This window comes from Oncorhynchus mykiss, chromosome 3, assembly GCF_057628025.1.
Source record: "Oncorhynchus mykiss isolate SJ-2025 chromosome 3, ASM5762802v1, whole genome shotgun sequence".
Taxonomy (NCBI): domain Eukaryota; kingdom Metazoa; phylum Chordata; class Actinopteri; order Salmoniformes; family Salmonidae; genus Oncorhynchus; species Oncorhynchus mykiss.
Genome location: NC_143024.1, coordinates 82,379,967 through 82,399,521, shown reverse-complemented (window position 1 = coordinate 82,399,521; position 19,555 = coordinate 82,379,967). Strand labels below are relative to the sequence as shown.

The 19,555-nt window shown below is 47.7% G+C and overlaps 1 protein-coding gene across 1 annotated transcript in view; it reads right to left on the bottom strand.

Annotated features, from left to right (window-relative positions):
• Positions 1-2,286: 2,286 nt before the first annotated feature.
• LOC110504631 (uncharacterized) overlaps positions 2,287-19,555 on the bottom strand; it is a 40,112-nt gene continuing 22,843 nt past the window's right edge. Inside the window, exons 6-14 of the mRNA XM_036965159.2 lie at positions 14,843-14,901; positions 12,165-13,820; positions 11,676-11,930; positions 11,301-11,520; positions 9,581-9,791; positions 7,177-7,365; positions 6,037-6,238; positions 5,737-5,816; positions 2,287-4,279 (exon numbers count right to left, since the gene is read on the bottom strand). Coding sequence (XP_036821054.2) covers positions 4,219-4,279; positions 5,737-5,816; positions 6,037-6,238; positions 7,177-7,365; positions 9,581-9,791; positions 11,301-11,520; positions 11,676-11,930; positions 12,165-13,820; positions 14,843-14,901 — 2,933 coding nt within the window. The 3' untranslated portion in view covers positions 2,287-4,218. The remainder of the gene's footprint in view (positions 4,280-5,736; positions 5,817-6,036; positions 6,239-7,176; positions 7,366-9,580; positions 9,792-11,300; positions 11,521-11,675; positions 11,931-12,164; positions 13,821-14,842; positions 14,902-19,555) is intronic.

Below are 19,555 nucleotides of genomic sequence, written 5' to 3'. Positions count from 1 at the left end.
GCGCCGCCCTATGGGATTCCTGATCACGGCTGGTTGTGATACAGCCTGAGATCAAAGCCGGGTCTGTAGTGATGCCACTGCGATGCAGTGCCTTAGACTGCTGCGCCACTCGGTCCCCCATAAGAGTGGCGCAGAGTAGAGTAGGTGTGGGCTGCAGAACCCCACAGTGTTAAAACCTGATGAGAGCAGCTCAACTTCTCAGAATTTAGCTGTAGACATGTAGAAGAGGACAGATCTAGAGGAGACAATAGCCTGGTAGAAAGCAGAACATAGAGAGAGAGAAAAAAGGATGGATAATAGCCATGTAGGGGGCCTTCATGAGCCTGTAAAGCTCCTCCTAACTCAAGGTCCCAGAATGCACTGCAGCTCCATGGGTTTTCCTATGCACCCCTGTCTGCTCCTTCAGACCCAGTCCCTGTACTATCCACTACCCAGCTGCAGTAGGCAGCAGGTATGCTCATGTCCCAGACACAATGACAAAGCCCAAGGAACTGTGATGTCCTGTCCTGACGTCACTGCCTGCTGTAGCTGAGTGGGTAGGAGATCAACACAATTCTAGGATCAGTTTACCTTCTCAAAATCCTAACCAACACCAGGTCAGTGTTTAGGGGCACCCTCCTATTGTGAGCCAATCTCACTCTGTGTGTGTGTGTCCGACAGAGTGCCAGGGATCACCCAGAGTGACTATAGCCAGAGAACTGAGCCCATAGCCAGAGAACTGAGCCCAGACTGAACCACCTGGAGGAACTCAGTGTGTTGGGTCTAATGATGTATACACACACTGTGGTCACGGAGAAGTCCCACATAGATGGCAGGTGTAGTGGAGCGATCTAGGTGTGTGTCTGCGTATGTGTGCCTAAGGCAAGACGGTGAAGGGGCATAATGTCTACAAACGGTATTAAGTCATCTGGGTCTCATGCATCTGATCCAAGATGAGTCACTCTCTACACGAACAAGGTTTGAGAAGGTCTTCAGGACAAAGTTGTGCTGTAATTGTACTTTTTCCCCCTGTACACTACTGGAGGCTGTATGCTCATTAATTATATGGACATTAAGTTGGCATGGGCATGGCAATGTACTGAGGTTAAAGGCAGATAGCCTCCAAATAACACTCACATGGCTCAACCATTTCCAAATGCGGGGTGAACCAAGACGAATCATAGTTAGGAAAGTATCCCCCCCTCTCCTCTTTGTGGTTCTGTCGTCCCTCCTCTGGTGACATCAGGCGGATAAGGCTGTTCCAGGAAGTGAAGCTCTTGTCTCTAATGCGAGCTGTCACAATGCATCAGCCACTCATCTTCAACACATTAGGCCTTAATGCCAAGACTTCTCACTGACACGAACACTGGACTTATACACATTGACTGACCCAACAAATGTATTTTCTATTAGAAGTGACTGAACATGATGCCAAAAGTTCAGTAGAGGTTCCACCAAATTACAGATCATACATCTTGCATGCATTATGGTGTGTGTGAGACCGTGCACGCATGTTTGTATCACATGCAACCATACTAAAGATAGGCGGCTCCTGGTAATGGCAGTGTGTGTGATTACTGGCACACATTATTTTATGTACCTCAAGCTGGCTGGCCCAATCCACAGCTCCTAATGCTGATCACTTTTTTCAGATTAGCGCTCATCAACCCGTCAATACTGGATCAATCGAACAGATTGACGAGCAGAACAGCTCCAATAGATTCAATCAGGTTGAGCCTTAACCAGCATTGACCAACATCTGCATATCAGATGTTTTGGCTGTGTGACTGCGGTATGAGCTGACATGTTGGTGGGCAGCTCCTCGTGTGTCACAAACCAATCCTCTATTGTCCCTATCGTGTTAGAAGTTGAAAACAGCACTAGAAAGTGAAGGCTCTATCGATAATAGAAATAATGACTGTCAAATGTAAAACCATTGATGTTAGGCGGATGCATGTTTCATGTTCATTTGGATGGAGGGATTTTGGCCTATCAGTCAAATTAGAGTGTTTGAACTTGTACCACGGCTGTCGGGTCGTAGTCGGGTGTGGTTTTGTTGCATCTAATGGTAGTGTCCTCGATAAGGTAACGCAACGTGCCACTTGTGGATTTGACAGTTCTAACGCAGTTCCACCTCAGACACTAGCAAAAACAACCACAATGAATATAGCCCTAAATTGAAGCTCTCAGTGAAACTGCTGTAAACAAACCACGTTTCCACAGACCTTACAGAACAATATGAGCAATCCTTGACACAAGTATGTCAACGGGAGACTTCTGTAACAAACACAGCACGAGTCATAATTCAGTATAAAACATGTATTTTTAATCATTGCTTTGTTTTAATCTAAATTTTTTAAGAATAAACATTGACAAAACTGCAAGTACTGCACTTTATGCACACCAAAAAATGTATATAAAAATGCACACACAGATTGCAAAGGCATGCCTTTGTCATAAGTGGAAGGTAAGAGCATGCTTTACCAGAATAACCTGTGTTTTCACTTACGGGGAGACATACAGAGGACTGAGAGAAGAGGACAGGAAAACATGAACATAAAACATTAAATATCTCCTAGATTTCTGTGGCTACGTCCCAAATTGGACCTTTTACCTTATATGGTGCACTACTTCAGGCAAGTGGTGCACTATATAGGGAATAGGTTGCCATTTGAGATTCGTTCTGTATATTCTTATGACCTATGACTATTCACATTCAAAACAAACGTGATAAAGTCAATCTATAGCGTGAAGAGTTGCAACTTTGAGGATTCACTCTGGACATAAGGGTCAAGCAAGTGACCCCGTGGAGGAACAGATGAAAGTACCAAAGGAACAACATGGAAACCACTCCTCTCGATGTGAAATGCTAACAGGTTGAAAGTCATGGATAATGGTCAAACTAGTGGTTCCAGAATGGACCTTTTCACATTGCTGGTGAATTCAATTGAAGTAAAAGCTGCAGCTAAGAGTTTGCTTCTCCACAGAGCACATGTTGTGTAGCCATTTACATTTAATGCTCTTTTTTGAATGTTTTCTATGGCATTATATCTGAAAAAAGACAGCCTGATCAAATCTTTGGTTTGCTTTCTTTTCCCTTGAAGATTGTTTCCATTCTAAATGTGTTTTCTTTTATATTTTGGTCCTCGGGCAAAATATTTCTCTCTCTGTGCTCCCTCTCCCCTCTTTTCCCTCTCTCTCTCTCCTCTCCCCTCTCTCCCCTCTTTTCCCTCTCTCTCTCCCCTCTTTCCTCTCGATCTCTCCCCTCTCTCCCTGTCTCTCTCTAATCGCGCTCGCCATCTCCCTCCCTCTCGTAACATTTTATTTCTACCGAAAACAAACTGATTCCTGATGTAGAGTGAGAGAGAAAGGGAGAGAAAGAAGGGAATTTATTGCAGCAGAATTAAAATGGAAGATTTACCCTACATTTTCCACTTTTCCTGAAATAAAGTGCACTACTTCTCACCAGTGCCATACATGGCTGAGACTTGAGATTTGCCAACAAAGTGCATCAAGCAAGTTTCTCCCCAACTTCAGGAGAACACTACCCAGGCTTACTACTGCCCGGAAACCCAGACAACAGAGACAGGCCCCATAGCACCAAGGACAGCACAGACACTGGCCAGTCAGCTGCTCTCAATCTCCCACAACCTACAGCTGTGTATAGAACAAGGGCACACAGCTCTGGTCCAGAGGGCAACAATATCGGCTGGTTTTAGTCCCTGCAGAGGACCTGTGTTACCTGAAGGCCTGAGTTACCTGAAGGCCTGAGTTACCTGAAGGCCTGAGTTATGCACCCCTGGTATAAACCATTACTTTGAGAACTGGCTCTAGTTCATACATAATATGTACAACAGCAGATACAGTGACAATGACACATTAAAGTACACATCCAACATTCACACTTTCCTCAACCCCTATGAGCTGAGATATGATGTTAAATGCAAAATAAAGACTTTATCATGTCTTATCTGCTACCTGAAGAACAGGTATCCTAGACAGCATTGCATTTTGTATGTCATCATTTCAGGCAACAAATATGATTCCAAATGGAGGGAGGCGGGTCTTCCCCCAAAAGGAAGACATCCAATGAGCAGCGGATCTGCCCCCAGCCACCACACCCATTCCAGCAGAGCTCACCCAATCGAGAGAAGACACTGAGAAAAGAGGAAGAAGGGCGGGACAAGAGAATAGGGCACCCCGTTTTTCACAGCATACAGCTGAGAGTCCCGTACAGGTCTACGTGGACACGCTCTCTCTGCGTGTATCAAGAGCGCTCTCTCTGCGTGTATCCAGGGCACTGTGGAAGACACACACACACAAACACTGATTAGACTGGGCAGTGTGGATACTGAGCAGCAGACACTTGGCACTAACTAAATACAGTACCTCACATACAGACTAGACACACACACACACACATATACACACAGTCATACATGATCACACTAATACGACTGCAAAATCACCACGCAATGCAACCCAACACACTCACACACTTCTTTTCTCTGACACAGACATACCCTGTCAGTCAAAATGAGACCAGAGTGACCGTCTGTCTCCACTAACGTGGCCTGTCTCTCTGGGACAGACATACCCTGTCAGTCAAAATGAGACCAGAGTGACCGTCTGTCTCCACTAACGTGGCCTGTCTCTCTGGGACAGACATACCCTGTCAGTCAAAGTGAGACCAGAGTGACCGTCTGTCTCCACTAACGTGGCCTGTCTCTCTGGGACAGACATACGCTGCCAGTCAAAGTGAGACCAGAGTGACCGTCTGTCTCCACTAACGTGGCCTGTCTCTCTGGGACAGACATTCGCTGCCAGTCAAAGTGAGACCAGAGTGACCGTCTGTCTCCACTAACGTGGCCTGTCTCTCTGGGACAGACATACCCTGTCAGTCAAAGTGAGACCAGAGTGACCGTCTGTCTCCACTAACGTGGCCTGTCTCTCTGGGACAGACATACGCTGTCAGTCAAAGTGAGACCAGAGTGACCGTCTGTCTCCACTAACGTGGCCTGTCTCTCTGGGACAGACATACCCTGTCAGTCAAAGTGAGACCAGAGTGACCGTCTGTCTCCACTAACGTGGCCTGTCTCTCTGGGACAGACATACCCTGTCAGTCAAAGTGAGACCAGAGTGACCGTCTGTCTCCACTAACGTGGCCTGTCTCTCTGGGACAGACATACCCTGTCAGTCAAAGTGAGACCAGAGTGACCGTCTGTCTCCACTAACGTGGCCTGTCTCTCTGGGACAGACATACCCTGCCAGTCAAAGTGAGACCAGAGTGACCGTCTGTCTCCACTAACGTGGCCTGTCTCTCTGGGACAGACATACCCTGTCAGTCAAAGTGAGACCAGAGTGACCGTCTGTCTCCACTAACGTGGCCTGTCTCTCTGGGACAGACATACCCTGTCAGTCAAAGTGAGACCAGAGTGACCGTCTGTCTCCACTAACGTGGCCTGTCTCTCTGGGACAGACATACCCTGTCAGTCAAAGTGAGACCCACGTGACCGTCTGTCTCCACTAACGTGGCCTGTCTCTCTGGGACAGACATACCCTGTCAGTCAAAGTGAGACCCACGTGACCGTCTGTCTCCTCTAACGTGGCCTGTCTCTCTGGGACAGACATACTGTAGCTTGTTAGATGTTTTTGGGATTGGAATTGTCTTCCCAGCCAACGTCATTCTGATTAAAGTCTGATTTCCACTCTCAGATATCAAGTTAAAGCTGACAGAATGAATTGAGCCACACAAACGTTTGATGCTGCCGCACAAAGTCTGCAAACTGCCGGTCCTTCGCGTAGAGCTCGATGATGCGGATCCTGTCCTGGATTTCCTGTGGAAGAAGGGTGGGTGTGGTTAACAGGGTGGGAAAGGTTACATGACAGACAGACGTTGTGTCCAATCGGTAGGTCTATGTCCAGAGAGTACAGATTAGATTAAGGAAGGCAACGATACGTATAAAATAAGTATGAGAAGGGATCCCACACATTGGCTATCACCGTCCCTCCACCCCACCAGCGCACGCACGCACACACACACACGCACACACCTACCTCCTTGGTCAGTTCGCTGTTCTCGTAGATGTGGCGTATCTCCTCACTGCTGAAGTCTGTGGAGGCCTCAGCGCTGGCGCTGCTGTAGACCGGGGCTTCTGGGTAGCGGCGGTAGTAGTGGCTATAGCCCGTCGTAGCCTCACTCTCATACATGGGGTTGTACTTAGTGGCCCTCTCTAGAGACGGGATACTCTCCCCTCGCCTGGGGGGACAGACAGCGACAGAGAGAGAGAAAGAGAGAGAGAGAGAGAGACAGAGAGAGAGAGGGAGGACAGAGAGAGAGAGGGAGAGAGAGAGAGAGAGAGAGAGAGAGAGAGAGGGAGAGAGAGACAGAGAGAGAGAGAGAGGGCGAGAGAGAGAGAGAGGGAGAGACAGAGAGAGAGAGGGAGAGAGAGAGAGAGAGGGAGAGAGAGAGAGAAAGAGAGAGAGAGAGGGAGAGACAGAGAGCGAGGGAACGAGAGAGAGAGACAGAGAGAGAGAGAGGGATAGACAGAGAGAGAGGGAAAGAGAGAGAGAGACAGAGAGAGAGAGGGAGAGACAGAGAGACAGAGAGACAGAGGGAAAGAGAGAGAGAGACAGAGAGAGAGAGGGAGAGAGAGAGAGAGACAGAGAGAGAGAGGGAGAGAGAGAGAGAGAGAGACAGCGAGAGACAGCTTAATCTACTAATAGGAGACAGAGACCGACAAGTCTTCTGATTGAATCATGACTGACCAAGGCTTGAATATTCGATGTCCTTCTTACAGTGAATATTCAGACAGGTTCAGTCTGTGGTGGTACTTACAACTAACATGACACCTCTAAAGCAGCTGTATTGTACTGTAGTATAACGTAGAGGCCAGGAGTGTTCCTGACAGGATTAGAGACACCTACACTTTGTTTAGCTACTAACACACAAACATGATTTATTTCATAATTTTTGTCATTTGTCATTACCTAGAGCGACTTACAATAGTGAGTACATACTATTTTGTATTGGTCCCCCATGGAAATTGAAACCACAACCCTGGCATTGCAAGCACCAAGCTTTACCAACTGAGTCACACAGGACCTCCACACACACATACTGTACACACACAAAACTCAGACTGTACCATCCCTCTGAGAGGCTATGACAAAGGAGTGGTGTGTGTTGACTGTCACCGTAAGGGGTCTTCTGTCTCATCCTTATCGTACTGATCCCGTAGTGTCCTCGCCAGGAAGAAGATCACACCGGAAGCCACCAATAGGAAACCGGCTACGGAGGCAATCGCTATGCCGACCACTAGTGGTTCTGACACGTACTCCTCACAGTGTTCTCCACGGTACCACCAGTTCTCCCCTACACGACATCTAGAACCACAAAGAACAACAGTCAGTGCCACTCACACACACAGCTAGAACACTACCAGGTCTCAATTAAATGACAGCTAGAATAGTAAGAATGATCTGTTAGAGCAACTCAATAACGCATATATAAACACACACACACACAGGAACTGGAAATGAAACGTTCCATCGAGGGTGTGTGAACTGGAAATGAAACGTTCCATCGAGGGTGTGTGAACTGGAAATGAAACGTTCCATAGAGGGTGTGTGAACTGGAAATGAAACGTTCCATAGAGGGTGTGTGAACTGGAAATGAAACGTTCCATCGAGGGTGTGTGAACTGGAAATGAAACGTTCCATAGAGGGTGTGTGAACTGGAAATGAAACGTTCCATAGAGGGTGTGTGAACTGTAAATTAAACGTTCCATAGAGGGTGTGTGAACTGGAAACGAAACGTTCCATAGAGGGTGTGTGAACTGGAAACGAAACGTTCCATAGAGGGTGTGTGAACTGGAAATGAAACGTTCCTTAGAGGGTGTGTGAACTGGAAATGAAACGTTCCATAGAGGGTGTGTGAACTGGAAATGAAACGTTCCATCGAGGGTGTGTGAACTGGAAATGAAACATTCCATCGAGGGTGTGTGAACTGGAAATGAAACGTTCCATAGAGGGTGTGTGAACTGGAAATGAAACGTTCCATAGAGGGTGTGTGAACTGGAAATGAAACGTTCCATCGAGGGTGTGTGAACTGGAAATTAAACGTTCCATAGAGGGTGTGTGAACTGGAAACAAAACGTTCCATAGAGGGTGTGTGAACTGGAAATGAAACGTTCCATCGAGGGTGTGTGAACTGGAAATGAAACATTCCATCGAGGGTGTGTGAACTGGAAATGAAACATTCCCTAGAGGGTGTGTGAACTGGAAATGAAACGTTCCATAGAGGGTGTGTGAACTGGAAATGAAACGTTCCATCGTGGGTGTGTGAACTGGAAATGAAACGTTCCATAGAGGGTGTGTGAACTGGAAATGAAACGTTCCATAGAGGGTGTGTGAACTGAAAATGAAACGTTCCATAGAGGGTGTGTGAACTGGAAATGAAACGTTCCATAGAGGGTGTGTGAACTGGAAATGAAACGTTCCTTAGAGGGTGTGTGAACTGGAAATGAAACGTTCCATAGAGGGTGTGTGAACTGGAAATGAAACGTTCCATAGAGGGTGTGTGAACTGGAAATGAAACGTTCCATAGAGGGTGTGTGAACTGGAAACGAAACGTTTCATAGAGGGTGTGTGAACTGGAAATGAAACGTTCCATAGAGGGTGTGTGAACTGGAAACGAAACGTTCCATAGAGGGTGTGTGAACTGGAAATGAAACGTTCCATAGAGGGTGTGTGAACTGGAAATGAAACGTTCCATAGAGGGTGTGTGAACTGGAAACAAAACGTTCCATAGAGGGTGTGTGAACTGGAAATGAAACGTTCCATCGAGGGTGTGTGAACTGGAAATGAAACATTCCATCGAGGGTGTGTGAACTGGAAATGAAACATTCCCTAGAGGGTGTGTGAACTGGAAATGAAACGTTCCATAGAGGGTGTGTGAACTGGAAATGAAACGTTCCATCGTGGGTGTGTGAACTGGAAATGAAACGTTCCATAGAGGGTGTGTGAACTGGAAATGAAACGTTCCATAGAGGGTGTGTGAACTGGAAATGAAACGTTCCATAGAGGGTGTGTGAACTGGAAATGAAACGTTCCATAGAGGGTGTGTGAACTGGAAATGAAACGTTCCTTAGAGGGTGTGTGAACTGGAAATGAAACGTTCCATAGAGGGTGTGTGAACTGGAAATGAAACGTTCCATAGAGGGTGTGTGAACTGGAAATGAAACGTTCCATAGAGGGTGTGTGAACTGGAAACGAAACGTTTCATAGAGGGTGTGTGAACTGGAAATGAAACGTTCCATAGAGGGTGTGTGAACTGGAAATGAAACGTTCCATAGAGGGTGTGTGAACTGGAAATGAAACGTTCCATAGAGGGTGTGTGAACTTGTGATGGTGGGTGTGAAACAGAGGGTTCACACTCATGTTGGCACACAAATATGTTTATGCACACTGTGTGTGTAAATGAATGTGAGCGTGTTCATTATGTCAGTATGTCAGAGTCTGCTTTACAATATGGAAATGTATTGTAATTGAATAAAGAGTGGGATCAGTGCCCCCCCCCCCCCCCCACACACACACCTACCTGCAGATGGCCCCCTGTCCAGGTATGATGTCACACTTCCCATCATTCATACAGAAGTCTGTCTGTAGGTCACAGATGCTCTGACAGGGCAGTCCGTCCACACTGAAGTATCCAGCGTTACACACACACTCCGCCTCGCCAGACCAGCGGTTCACAGAACACTGTGCAAACTCATTACACGCCTGGAACTTACACTGGTTCGCCTGGTCACCTGGCAACAACACACAGGAAGTGTTAGGGTAGATACAGTCAACTCCTGATAAGTGCACATTGGATAAATCCAGTTCACCAGTTCCAATTCAAATACATTATTTTGAATTGCTCTGGATATTTATTTGAAGTTTAGTCCTGAGTCATAGAATACAGTATATACTGCATAGTTTCTCCTTGCATTAGAACGGGGGGATATAACAATTAGTAGAGGTAAAAGGTTATTATAAGAACATAATATTATTCCTAGAAACGTCATGTTGGGATATAATCATAATAAGACGTAGCTATTTTTGTTGTGATTGGCTCAGACAGATTGTGACGGCTCATCTGTCACGATGAGACAAAAAACAGTCATCAGTCAGATATTATCTAAGGCCTCATATGATCCCATACTGTCACAACCACAAACAAACACACCGTCACTGTCACATACAGTCAAACAGTCCCGCTAGTCTCTGAGCCTCTAGGAGAAAGAGGAAAAGATTACACACATACAAATGTATTACAGGATGGTATTTGGATGCATAAGTAATATGTTCAATACCTTCATAAACTTCATTTAACGTAATATACTGTATAACGTAACATAACTTCACCTCATGATGCCAATAACAAGTATCACCAAAGAAGATACAGATGTCCAACGGGAGGGAAGAGGAAGTGGATGTCTTCTCACAGTTTGCTATTCCACAGTGGGATATGGGTTATCTTGCTGTAGTTACACAATCAGTGTGACCAAGACATTGAGTAATGAAAGGAACGCCTGAGAATGCCCGAGACATTTAACACCTAGCTTACACACACACACACACACACACACACACACACACACACACACACACACACACACGCGAAGATACCCGCAGTCTCTGATTTTGAAAAGTGATTCATTTTCTTTGTCTTCAGTCTAGATTAGAACCTCCCTGGAGAGAGCTTTCATGCCAAAATGTATCCATCTACCATGCTTATAACTGACAATCCATGTGCCATGCTTTTAACTGATAATCCATGTGCCATGCTTTTAACTGACAATCCATGTGCCATGCTTTTAACTGACAATCCATGTGCCATGCTTTTAACTGACAATCCATGTGCCATGCTTATAACTGACAATCCATGTGCCATGCTTATAACTGATAATCCATGTGCCATGCTTATAACTGATAATCCATGTGCCATGCTTTTAACTGACAATCCATGTGCCATGCTTTTAACTGACAATCCATGTGCCATGCTTATAACTGACAATCCATGTGCCATGCTTATAACTGATAATCCATGTGCCATGCTTTTAACTGACAATCCATGTGCCATGCTTTTAACTGACAATCCATGTGCCATGCTTATAACTGATAATCCATGTGCCATGCTTTTAACTGACAATCCATGTGGATATGCACATTTTAATGCATTTGAACTCCCCAAAACCAAAGGGAGGAGTGCCTAGGAATAATTAGGAACCCTCCGTTGTGTCTCTGGTGAAATATGTGGTAGTTGTCAGCCTTACCTGACTCTACGTCCAGTGAGTACTTGTCGATGGCCAGGTTCATGGTCTTGTAGGCTGTGTTAGCGAAGTCTTCCAGGATCAGGTAGACTGCGTTGTTGACGCCGCGAGGCACCGGCTTCCCGAACTTCATCCGGCTGTTGACCACAATACTCCCGTTCCGGAAGTTCAGGATCTCCAGGTTCTGGAAGTTACTAAGGTTGGACTGGAGGTAGGGGAGCAGCTAGAGGGGGGCAGGGAGGGACGGAGGGAGGGATGGAGAGAGAGAGTTACAGAGAGAGCGCACCCTCTACATATAGTATCACACCAAGTAAAACATCTATTTCTAATTGTCTACAGGGGGAAAGGGGGAATAAAGGCTTAAAATGAATAGCTCACCAGCTCTATGAACCTTTGTTCCAGGGCCTTGTATTCCGGGGAGCTCTTATTGAAGAGGTCATCTGAGAACTTCATGTTGGTTACCCTCAGACTGAAGAACACCATCAGCGCCCGCCCAGGGTTGATTGGCATGGCAACGCTGTGGTCCACACCATGTACCCCTCCAGAGGGGTACCCGCTGCTTCCCTCCTCTGTTTGGTTGGTGCCACCGAAGGAGACCAGGTCATAGTCTGTCACAGGGTCGATCGTCTGCAGCTGGTTTAACAGACATGAAACAATTCATGGTGCAACTGGTCAATGTGGAACAACATTTGGTTGCTTTTATGATACAACAAGGAAATGTCTGCACTAACAGATGAATAGACAAAGTAAAGTACCATAACAAGGGGAGTTTTTCCTAGTCAGGTTACATGGTCACTCAGACAGGAAAAACTCAGGGTCCTGACTAATGTCCATTACAACCATCATCTCTCCATCATTTTTTATTACCTCCAGAGTGATCGAAATGTCTGGGCCAGGGAAATACTTGGCAGGTGTGAGAGCTGGGGTGACTCCCTGGTCCTCTGCTTCTGCCTCCGGTTCTGGGGCTGTGTCTAGGCCTGTGGCCTCTGTTGCCTCTTCTTCTACTATGGCATCAGAGACTTGGGTGAAGGGCGACTCCTTCTCTGCAGAAAGAGTGTTAGGGTAAACTGCCTCTGGAACAGCCTCGTCGACCAACATAACCTCATCTTCTACCAGGTCCTCCACCGAGGTCTCAGTCATGTCCAGAAGTTCCATCACCACTTCTTCTTTTGCCACCTCTTCCTCCACCTCCAAGGCATCCTCTCCAGTTACTGGCTCCTCGATGATTGGTCCCTCCTCTAAGCTCTTAACTTCCTCTCCATATCCTGATATTTCTGGATGACCCAACACCTCGTTAGCCTCTTCTTCAGGCTCATCTGGGGGTACAGTCTCCATGGCATTCTCGGGGACATTAAGACTCTCCGCTGGCTCGGGATTATCCATCGTTTCCACAGGGACAAAGGCAGGGTTCACTTTCTCCAACTCTTCTATGGTCTCTGTCTCTCGGATGTAATACTCAAGGTTTTCTGAGGGTTCAGCTTCTTCTAGAACCTCTGCAGTATCAGAGACCTCCACTACTTCCTCCTCTACCTCTTCTTCCTCAGGGACTTCCACTGCTTCCTCCTCTACCTCCTCTTCCTCAGAGACCTCCACTGCTTCCTCCTCTTCCTCAGGGACCTCCACTGCTTCCTCCTCTTCCTCAGAGACCTCCACTGCTTCCTCCTCTTCCTCAGGGACCTCCACTGCTTCCTCCTCTTCCTCAGGGACCTCCACTACTTCCTCCTCTACCTCCTCTTCATCAGAGACCTCCACTGCTTCTTCCTCTTCCTCAGGGACCTCCACTGCTTCCTCCTCTTCCTCAGGGACCTCCACTGCTTCCTCCTCTACCTCCTCTTCCTCAGGAACCTCCACTGCTTCCTCCTCTACCACCTCTTCCTCAGGGACCTCCACTACTTCCTCTTCTACCACCTCTTCCTCAGGGACCTCCACTACTTCCTCCTCTACCTCCTCTTCCTCAGGGGCCTCCATTGCTTCCTCCTTTACCTCCTCTTCCTCAGGGACCTCCATTGCTTCCTCCTTTACCTCCTCTTCCTCAGGGACCTCCACTGCTTCCTCCTCTACCTGCTCTTCCTCAGGGACCTCCGATTCTGCTTCCTCTGTTAAGATCTCTTCCTCTATGATCACCTTTTCCAAAACTACCTCTTCTTCTATGGTATGTTCCTCTTCTGCAGCTGAGGAAGGCTCTTCTTCTTCCTCGGGCTGGAAGGGCAGGTCCTCAAGTCTATCAACACCTGACCCAGAGGCCTCTATCTCCAGAGGAGGCTTGGGGAGCGTAGTGCCCTCTGGCTGCTCGGGGGAGACAGGGTCTGCAGGGAGGAGCTCCGGGGGAGGGCTCTCTATAGCCACAGTGTTCCCCAACAGCAGACCCTCCTCCTCCATCCCCGTGTCATCGATGGTCACCTCTGGCTCAGGGGGGAGGGTCACGCTCTCCTCCAGAACGATGACATCATTCTCCCCCGTCGCCACATCCTCAGCTTCAACCTCAGAGGCATCTGGGGTCATCTCAGTAGCCAAGATTTCCTCCTGGACATTAGAGGAGAAACACATTATAACCTAAACTGTCACACAATTAGGTTGGAGTTGCATTCCATTTCAGTCAATTCAGGACATGGAATTGACCCCAACCCTGAACTCCATACTATTAAAATCAAAATTAGGAATTATAGGTTTCCATGCCTTAATGACAGGTAAAAAGGATTTACTTACATATACATCCTTTGCATATTAAGTTTAATCTACCTACATGGTGTGACAGCTACTCCAAGGCATAACACTACCTGATAAAACTTGAATTGGAAAAGGCAGCTTCTGTCTGATAGAGAGAACTCTAGTCTAAGATATTGTAGTCTGTTTCTGGGCAGCTCGATGCCTAGTGCTTCTGTTATGTGTAGTTGGCTGTAAATGCCAGTTACTGACTGGTAGTTTGCCAACCTCTTCCAGTCCATGTAATTACTCCAATTAATCATGTAGGGCCTTAGCAGGCAAGTAAACCAGCAGACCCAGTTACTGTCCAAGACCAAGACTGGAGCTCCCTGCTCTGTTTATCACAATACAGCTGCTAGTCTACTGGCAGAATCCACAAAGATCATAGGGTCCTGCATTCACAAACTGAGTGATAACCTCCCTCCCTCTCTCGCTCTCTCTCTCGCTGTAACTCTGTAGCCCCAGAATAGTAGTGGATTATTATATCAAGAGCCAATCTAATCCTCAAAGCCTTCACCTCATCCCTTACTTCCAGGAGAGCCCTGGTTAACACCACCTAGCAGCTGTCTCACCACTAGACAGGAGAGTCATGGTTAACACCACCTAGCAGCAGTCTCACCACTAGACAGGAGAGTCCTGGTTAACACCACCTAGCAGCTGTCTCACCACTAGACAGGAGAGTCCTGGTTAACACCACCTAGCAGCTGTCTCACCACTAGACAGGAGAGTCCTGGTTAACAGGACAGCATACATCATCACAGCCATATAAGATTCTGCCTCTCACTGTTTCCCAGAAATAACCTCTGGACCAACTGGAGGTCAAGGGTCAAAGGCTGACTTACCAAGCAGTCATCCTTGGTAATTCCAGCCGTGGACTCGATGGACTCAGGAACACTGGACACTGTAGAGTCAAAGAGGACAGAGTCAATACTGTGAATCATAGGGAGGCCTATTCAATCAAACCTGATCATTAAAACAACAACAGGTTCTTCCCTATAGCGGAGGGAGGTAGCCTAGTGGTTAAGAGCGTTGGGCCAGTAACCGAAGGGTTGTTGGTTCAACAACTGCTCCCTGGGCACCCATGATGTCTACTGAATGAGAGGGGTTGTGTTAAATGCGGAAGACACATTTCAGTTGAATGCATTCAGTTATGTAACTGACTACGTATCCCCTTTCCCTTCCCACACTTGAGTCCATGCACCCAACAAAGATGGCAGTTGGAAACCAAACTTAACTGCATAATAAGTCAAACTTTCTCTAATAATGTACTGGAGGAATGACGTTTAAACACTCTCCATCTTTTCTGTATAATCCATTTGTCCTCTCCCCAGTCCTGACAGTGGTGGTGCCGACTATGTGTTTACCTAAGGGGAAACTAATCACCTACTACTAATCACCCTAGAGATCTAGCCCCTATACCTGCCACTATGGGCCAAGACCATTACTGCATTTACCATCAGGCCTGGAGCCTGGGACTGGAGCCTGGTGGCGACAGCTTGGAACCAAGCAGTGCCTGTAAGTCACCACACACTGTGCCAGGCAGGCATCTGACATTATTTACCCCTCATATCAGATGTCTCGGCACATAATGAATCAGGCCGTCAGACGGCATCCATCTTCAGGGAAACACAGTAAACTAATAACAGCAACTCTTTTACAACACTGTCAGGGAGAATTCCAATAGACCAGGGAGATGGTATTATCATCAGTACCATAGAACGTGTTCCATTCGCTGGACAAAACCCTGCCAGGAGTTAGAGCTAACCTACTTACTGGCTAGCTAAATCTAGTGTGTGTGTGTGTGTGTGTGTGTGTGTGTGTGTGTGTGTGTGTGTGTGTGTGTATGTGTGTGTGTGTGTGTGTGCGTGTGTGCGTGTGTGTGTGTGTGTGTGTGTACGTGTGTGTGTAACTGAAGCACTGGAACCCAGCAAAAATAATAGATGAAGTAGAGGGAGAGAGAGAGAGAGAGGTAAGGGCTCTGATTTTTCAAATCCAGTTGTCTCACTTCTATCAAAGACTGTTTAATGAGCTAGATTTAACTGTTGCAAAGTACAATCATAGTCCCAATAAACGAGGAGTCTGTTATTTGTCCATCAAAAAGGACCCACTTCTGGACAGAAATCACCACAAAACACTGTGTAAGACAAAGCGCTGTTGAATAGAATGAAGGAAATGAGGCCCCAGAGAGCCAGTGACATACCCATGGTTTGTCATACCCATGGTATACGGTCTGTTATACAACGGGTGGGTCTAATCCTGGATGCTGATTGATTAAAACCGCATTCCAGGTGGTGTCTATTCCACAAGTTCGCTCAGGCTAAATCTATGGCGTTGAAATGCCTATTTACTCTGTTCCATCTGACTGCGCAATCTACTGTCTCATCAGCCCAGCCAGGCAATTTATAAACTAGATCTACACTGAAAAAAGCATCTATACATTATCTTGTATTTCTTTTAGACCAGCATTTGGTTTTCAACAGCGGAGATTTGTAATAACCTTGCTGTCTGTCTCTCAGACATTTGCAACATTGTTTCAACATTGAAATTCAATCTTCAGCTGTCCTATGGTAATGAACTGTCACACCCTGGTCAAAGTATTTTGTGTTTATCTTTATTTATTTGGTCAGGCCAGGGTGTGGCATGGGTTTTTGTATGTGGTGTGTATGTATGGGGATTGTAGCTAGTGGGGTGTTCTAGCTAAGTCTATGGCTGTCTGAAGTGGTTCTCAATCAGAGGCAGGTGTTTATCGTTGTCTCTGATTGGGAAACATATTTAGGCAGCCATATTCTTTGAGTTTGTCGTGGGTGATTGTCCTTAGTGTCCTGATGTCATTGTTCTGTGTTAGGTTACACAAGTATAGGCTGTTTCGGTTTTCGTTAAGTTTATTGTTTTGATAGTGTTTGTGTTTAGTGTGTTACTTCATTAAACATGGATTGCAATAGACACGCCGCATTTTGGTCCGACTCTCCTTCTCATCAAGAAAACCGTTACAGAATCACCCACCACAAAGGGACCAAGCAGCGTGTCAACAGGCAGGAACAGCCCAAAGTGGAGTACAGTATGGACTATACTTCTTGGGAGGAGATAGACAGGTGGGCGGTCGACCCAGGGAGAGTGCCGGAGCCCGCTTGGGATTCGATGGAGCAGTGCGCGGAAGGATATAGGAGAATGGAGTTTGCGAAGCAAGCAAGGCGGCGCGGACGGAGGCCCCAGAGTCAGCCCCAAACATTTCTTGGGGGGGGGGCTCAGGGAGTGTGGCAGAGTCAGGGTTCAGACCTGAGCCAACTCCCCCTGTTTATCGTGAGGAGCCAAGGAGGAGACCAGAAACAGAGCCGGTGTTGGAGGTGAGCGAAGCAGAGACTGTGAAGGAGTTAATGGGGAAATTGGAGGAGAGAGAAATTAGGGAGTTGCTGTGTTGGTGCATTTTGCATAGAATTCGCCTGACGGAACGTGTCAGGGATTTGATGGCACCTGGGTTAGCGCTCCATACTCGTCCTGAGGTCCGTTTTAGTCGGCTGGTGAAGTTGGTTCCAGTCTCACGCATCAGGCCTCCTGTGCCCATCCCTAGCCTTGCACGTCCTGTGCCAGCACTACGCATCAGGCCTACAGTGCGCCTCGCCTGTTCAGCGCAGCCAGAGCCTCTCTCCTCTCATGCGCTATCGGAGTCTTCCGCCTGTTCAGCGCAGCCAGAGCCTTTCTCCTCTCCTGCGCTGCCGGAGTCTCCCGCCTGTTCAGCGCAGCCAGAGCCTCTCTTCTCTCCTGCGCTATCGGAGTCTCCCGCCTGTTCAGCGCAGCCAGAGCCTTTCTCCTCTCCTGCGCTGCCGGAGTCTCCCACCTGTTCAGCGCAGCCAGAGCCTCTCTTCTCTCCTGCGCTATCGGAGTCTCCCGACTGTTCAGCGCAGCCAGAGCCTTTCTACTCTCCTGCGCTGCCGGAGTCTCCCGCCTGTTCAGCGCAGCCAGAGCCTTTCTGCTCTCCTGCGCTGCCGGAATCTCCCGCCTGTTCAGCGCAGCCGGAGCCTCTCTCCTCTCCTGCGCTGCCGGAGTCTCCCGCCTGTTCAGCGCAGCCAGAACTGCCAGTCTGCATGAAGCAGCCCAAGCTGCCAGTCTGCAATGAGCTGCCAGTCTGCAAGGAGCTGCCAGCCTGCAAGGAGCTGTCAGTCTGCATGGAGCAGCCTGAGCTGTCAGTCTGCATGAAGCAGCCCGAGCTGTCAGTTTGCAAGGAGCAGCCAGAGCTGTCAGTCTACATGAAGCAGCCAGAGCTGCCAGTCTGCAAGGAGCTGCCAGTCTGCAAGGAGCTGCCAGTCAGCATGGAGCTGCCAGTCAGCATGGAGCAGCCAGAGCTGCCAGTCAGCATGGAGTAGCCAGTCATCATGGAGCAGCCAGTCAGCATGGAGCAGCCAGAGCTGTCAGTCGACCAGACTCTTCCAGATCTGCCAGTCGACCAGACTCTTCCAGATCTGCCAGTCGACCAGACTCTTCCAGATCTGCCAGTCGACCAGACTCTTCCAGATCTGCCAGTCGACCAGACTCTTCCAGATCTGCCAGTCGACCAGACTCTTCCAGATCTGCCAGTCGACCAGACTCTTCCAGATCTGCCAGTCGACCAGACTCTTCCAGATCTGCCAGTCGACCAGACTCTTCCAGATCTGCCAGTCGACCAGGATCTGCCAGCCAGCCAGGATCTGGTAGATTCATCAACCTGCCTGAGCTTCCCCTCAGTCCCGAGCTGCCTCAGTCCCGAGCTGCTCCTCAGTCCAGTGGGGTTCTGGGTGAGGACTACTAGGCCATGGTCGGCGGCGAGGGTGGACTATCCAGGGACGCGAGGAGAGGGGACTAAGACATTGATTGAGTGGGGTCCACATCCCGCGCCGGAGCCGCCACCAAGGACAGACGCCCATCCGGACCCTCCCTATTGTTTTGAGGTGCGTTCGGGAGTCCGCACCTTAGGGGGGGGGGGGTTCTGTCACACCCTGGTCAAAGTATTTTGTGTTTATCTTTATTTATTTGGTCAGGCCAGGGTGTGGCATGGGTTTTTGTATGTGGTGTGTATGTATGGGGATTGTAGCTAGTGGGGTGTTCTAGCTAAGTCTATGGCTGTCTGAAGTGGTTCTCAATCAGAGGCAGGTGTTTATCGTTGTCTCTGATTGGGAACCATATTTAGGCAGCCATATTCTTTGAGTTTGTCGTGGGTGATTGTCCTTAGTGTCCTGATGTCATTGTTCTGTGTTAGGTTACACAAGTATAGGCTGTTTCGGTTTTCGTTAAGTTTATTGTTTTGATAGTGTTTGTGTTTAGTGTGTTACTTCATTAAACATGGATTGCAATAGACACGCCGCATTTTGGTCCGACTCTCCTTCTCATCAAGAAAACCGTTACATGAACGTGTCGGGAGTCAGGATGAGACAGACAAGCTGGCAGCTTTTCTAAGCCAGTCAAAATAATTTATCAGCATTATTTTTATGGATATATAAAAAATTAATATATGAAATGCAGATAGTTTTCTGTCATTGCAGCTTCAGTTCTGTCCTTGCGCTGTTCTTGTCTATTGATGTTCT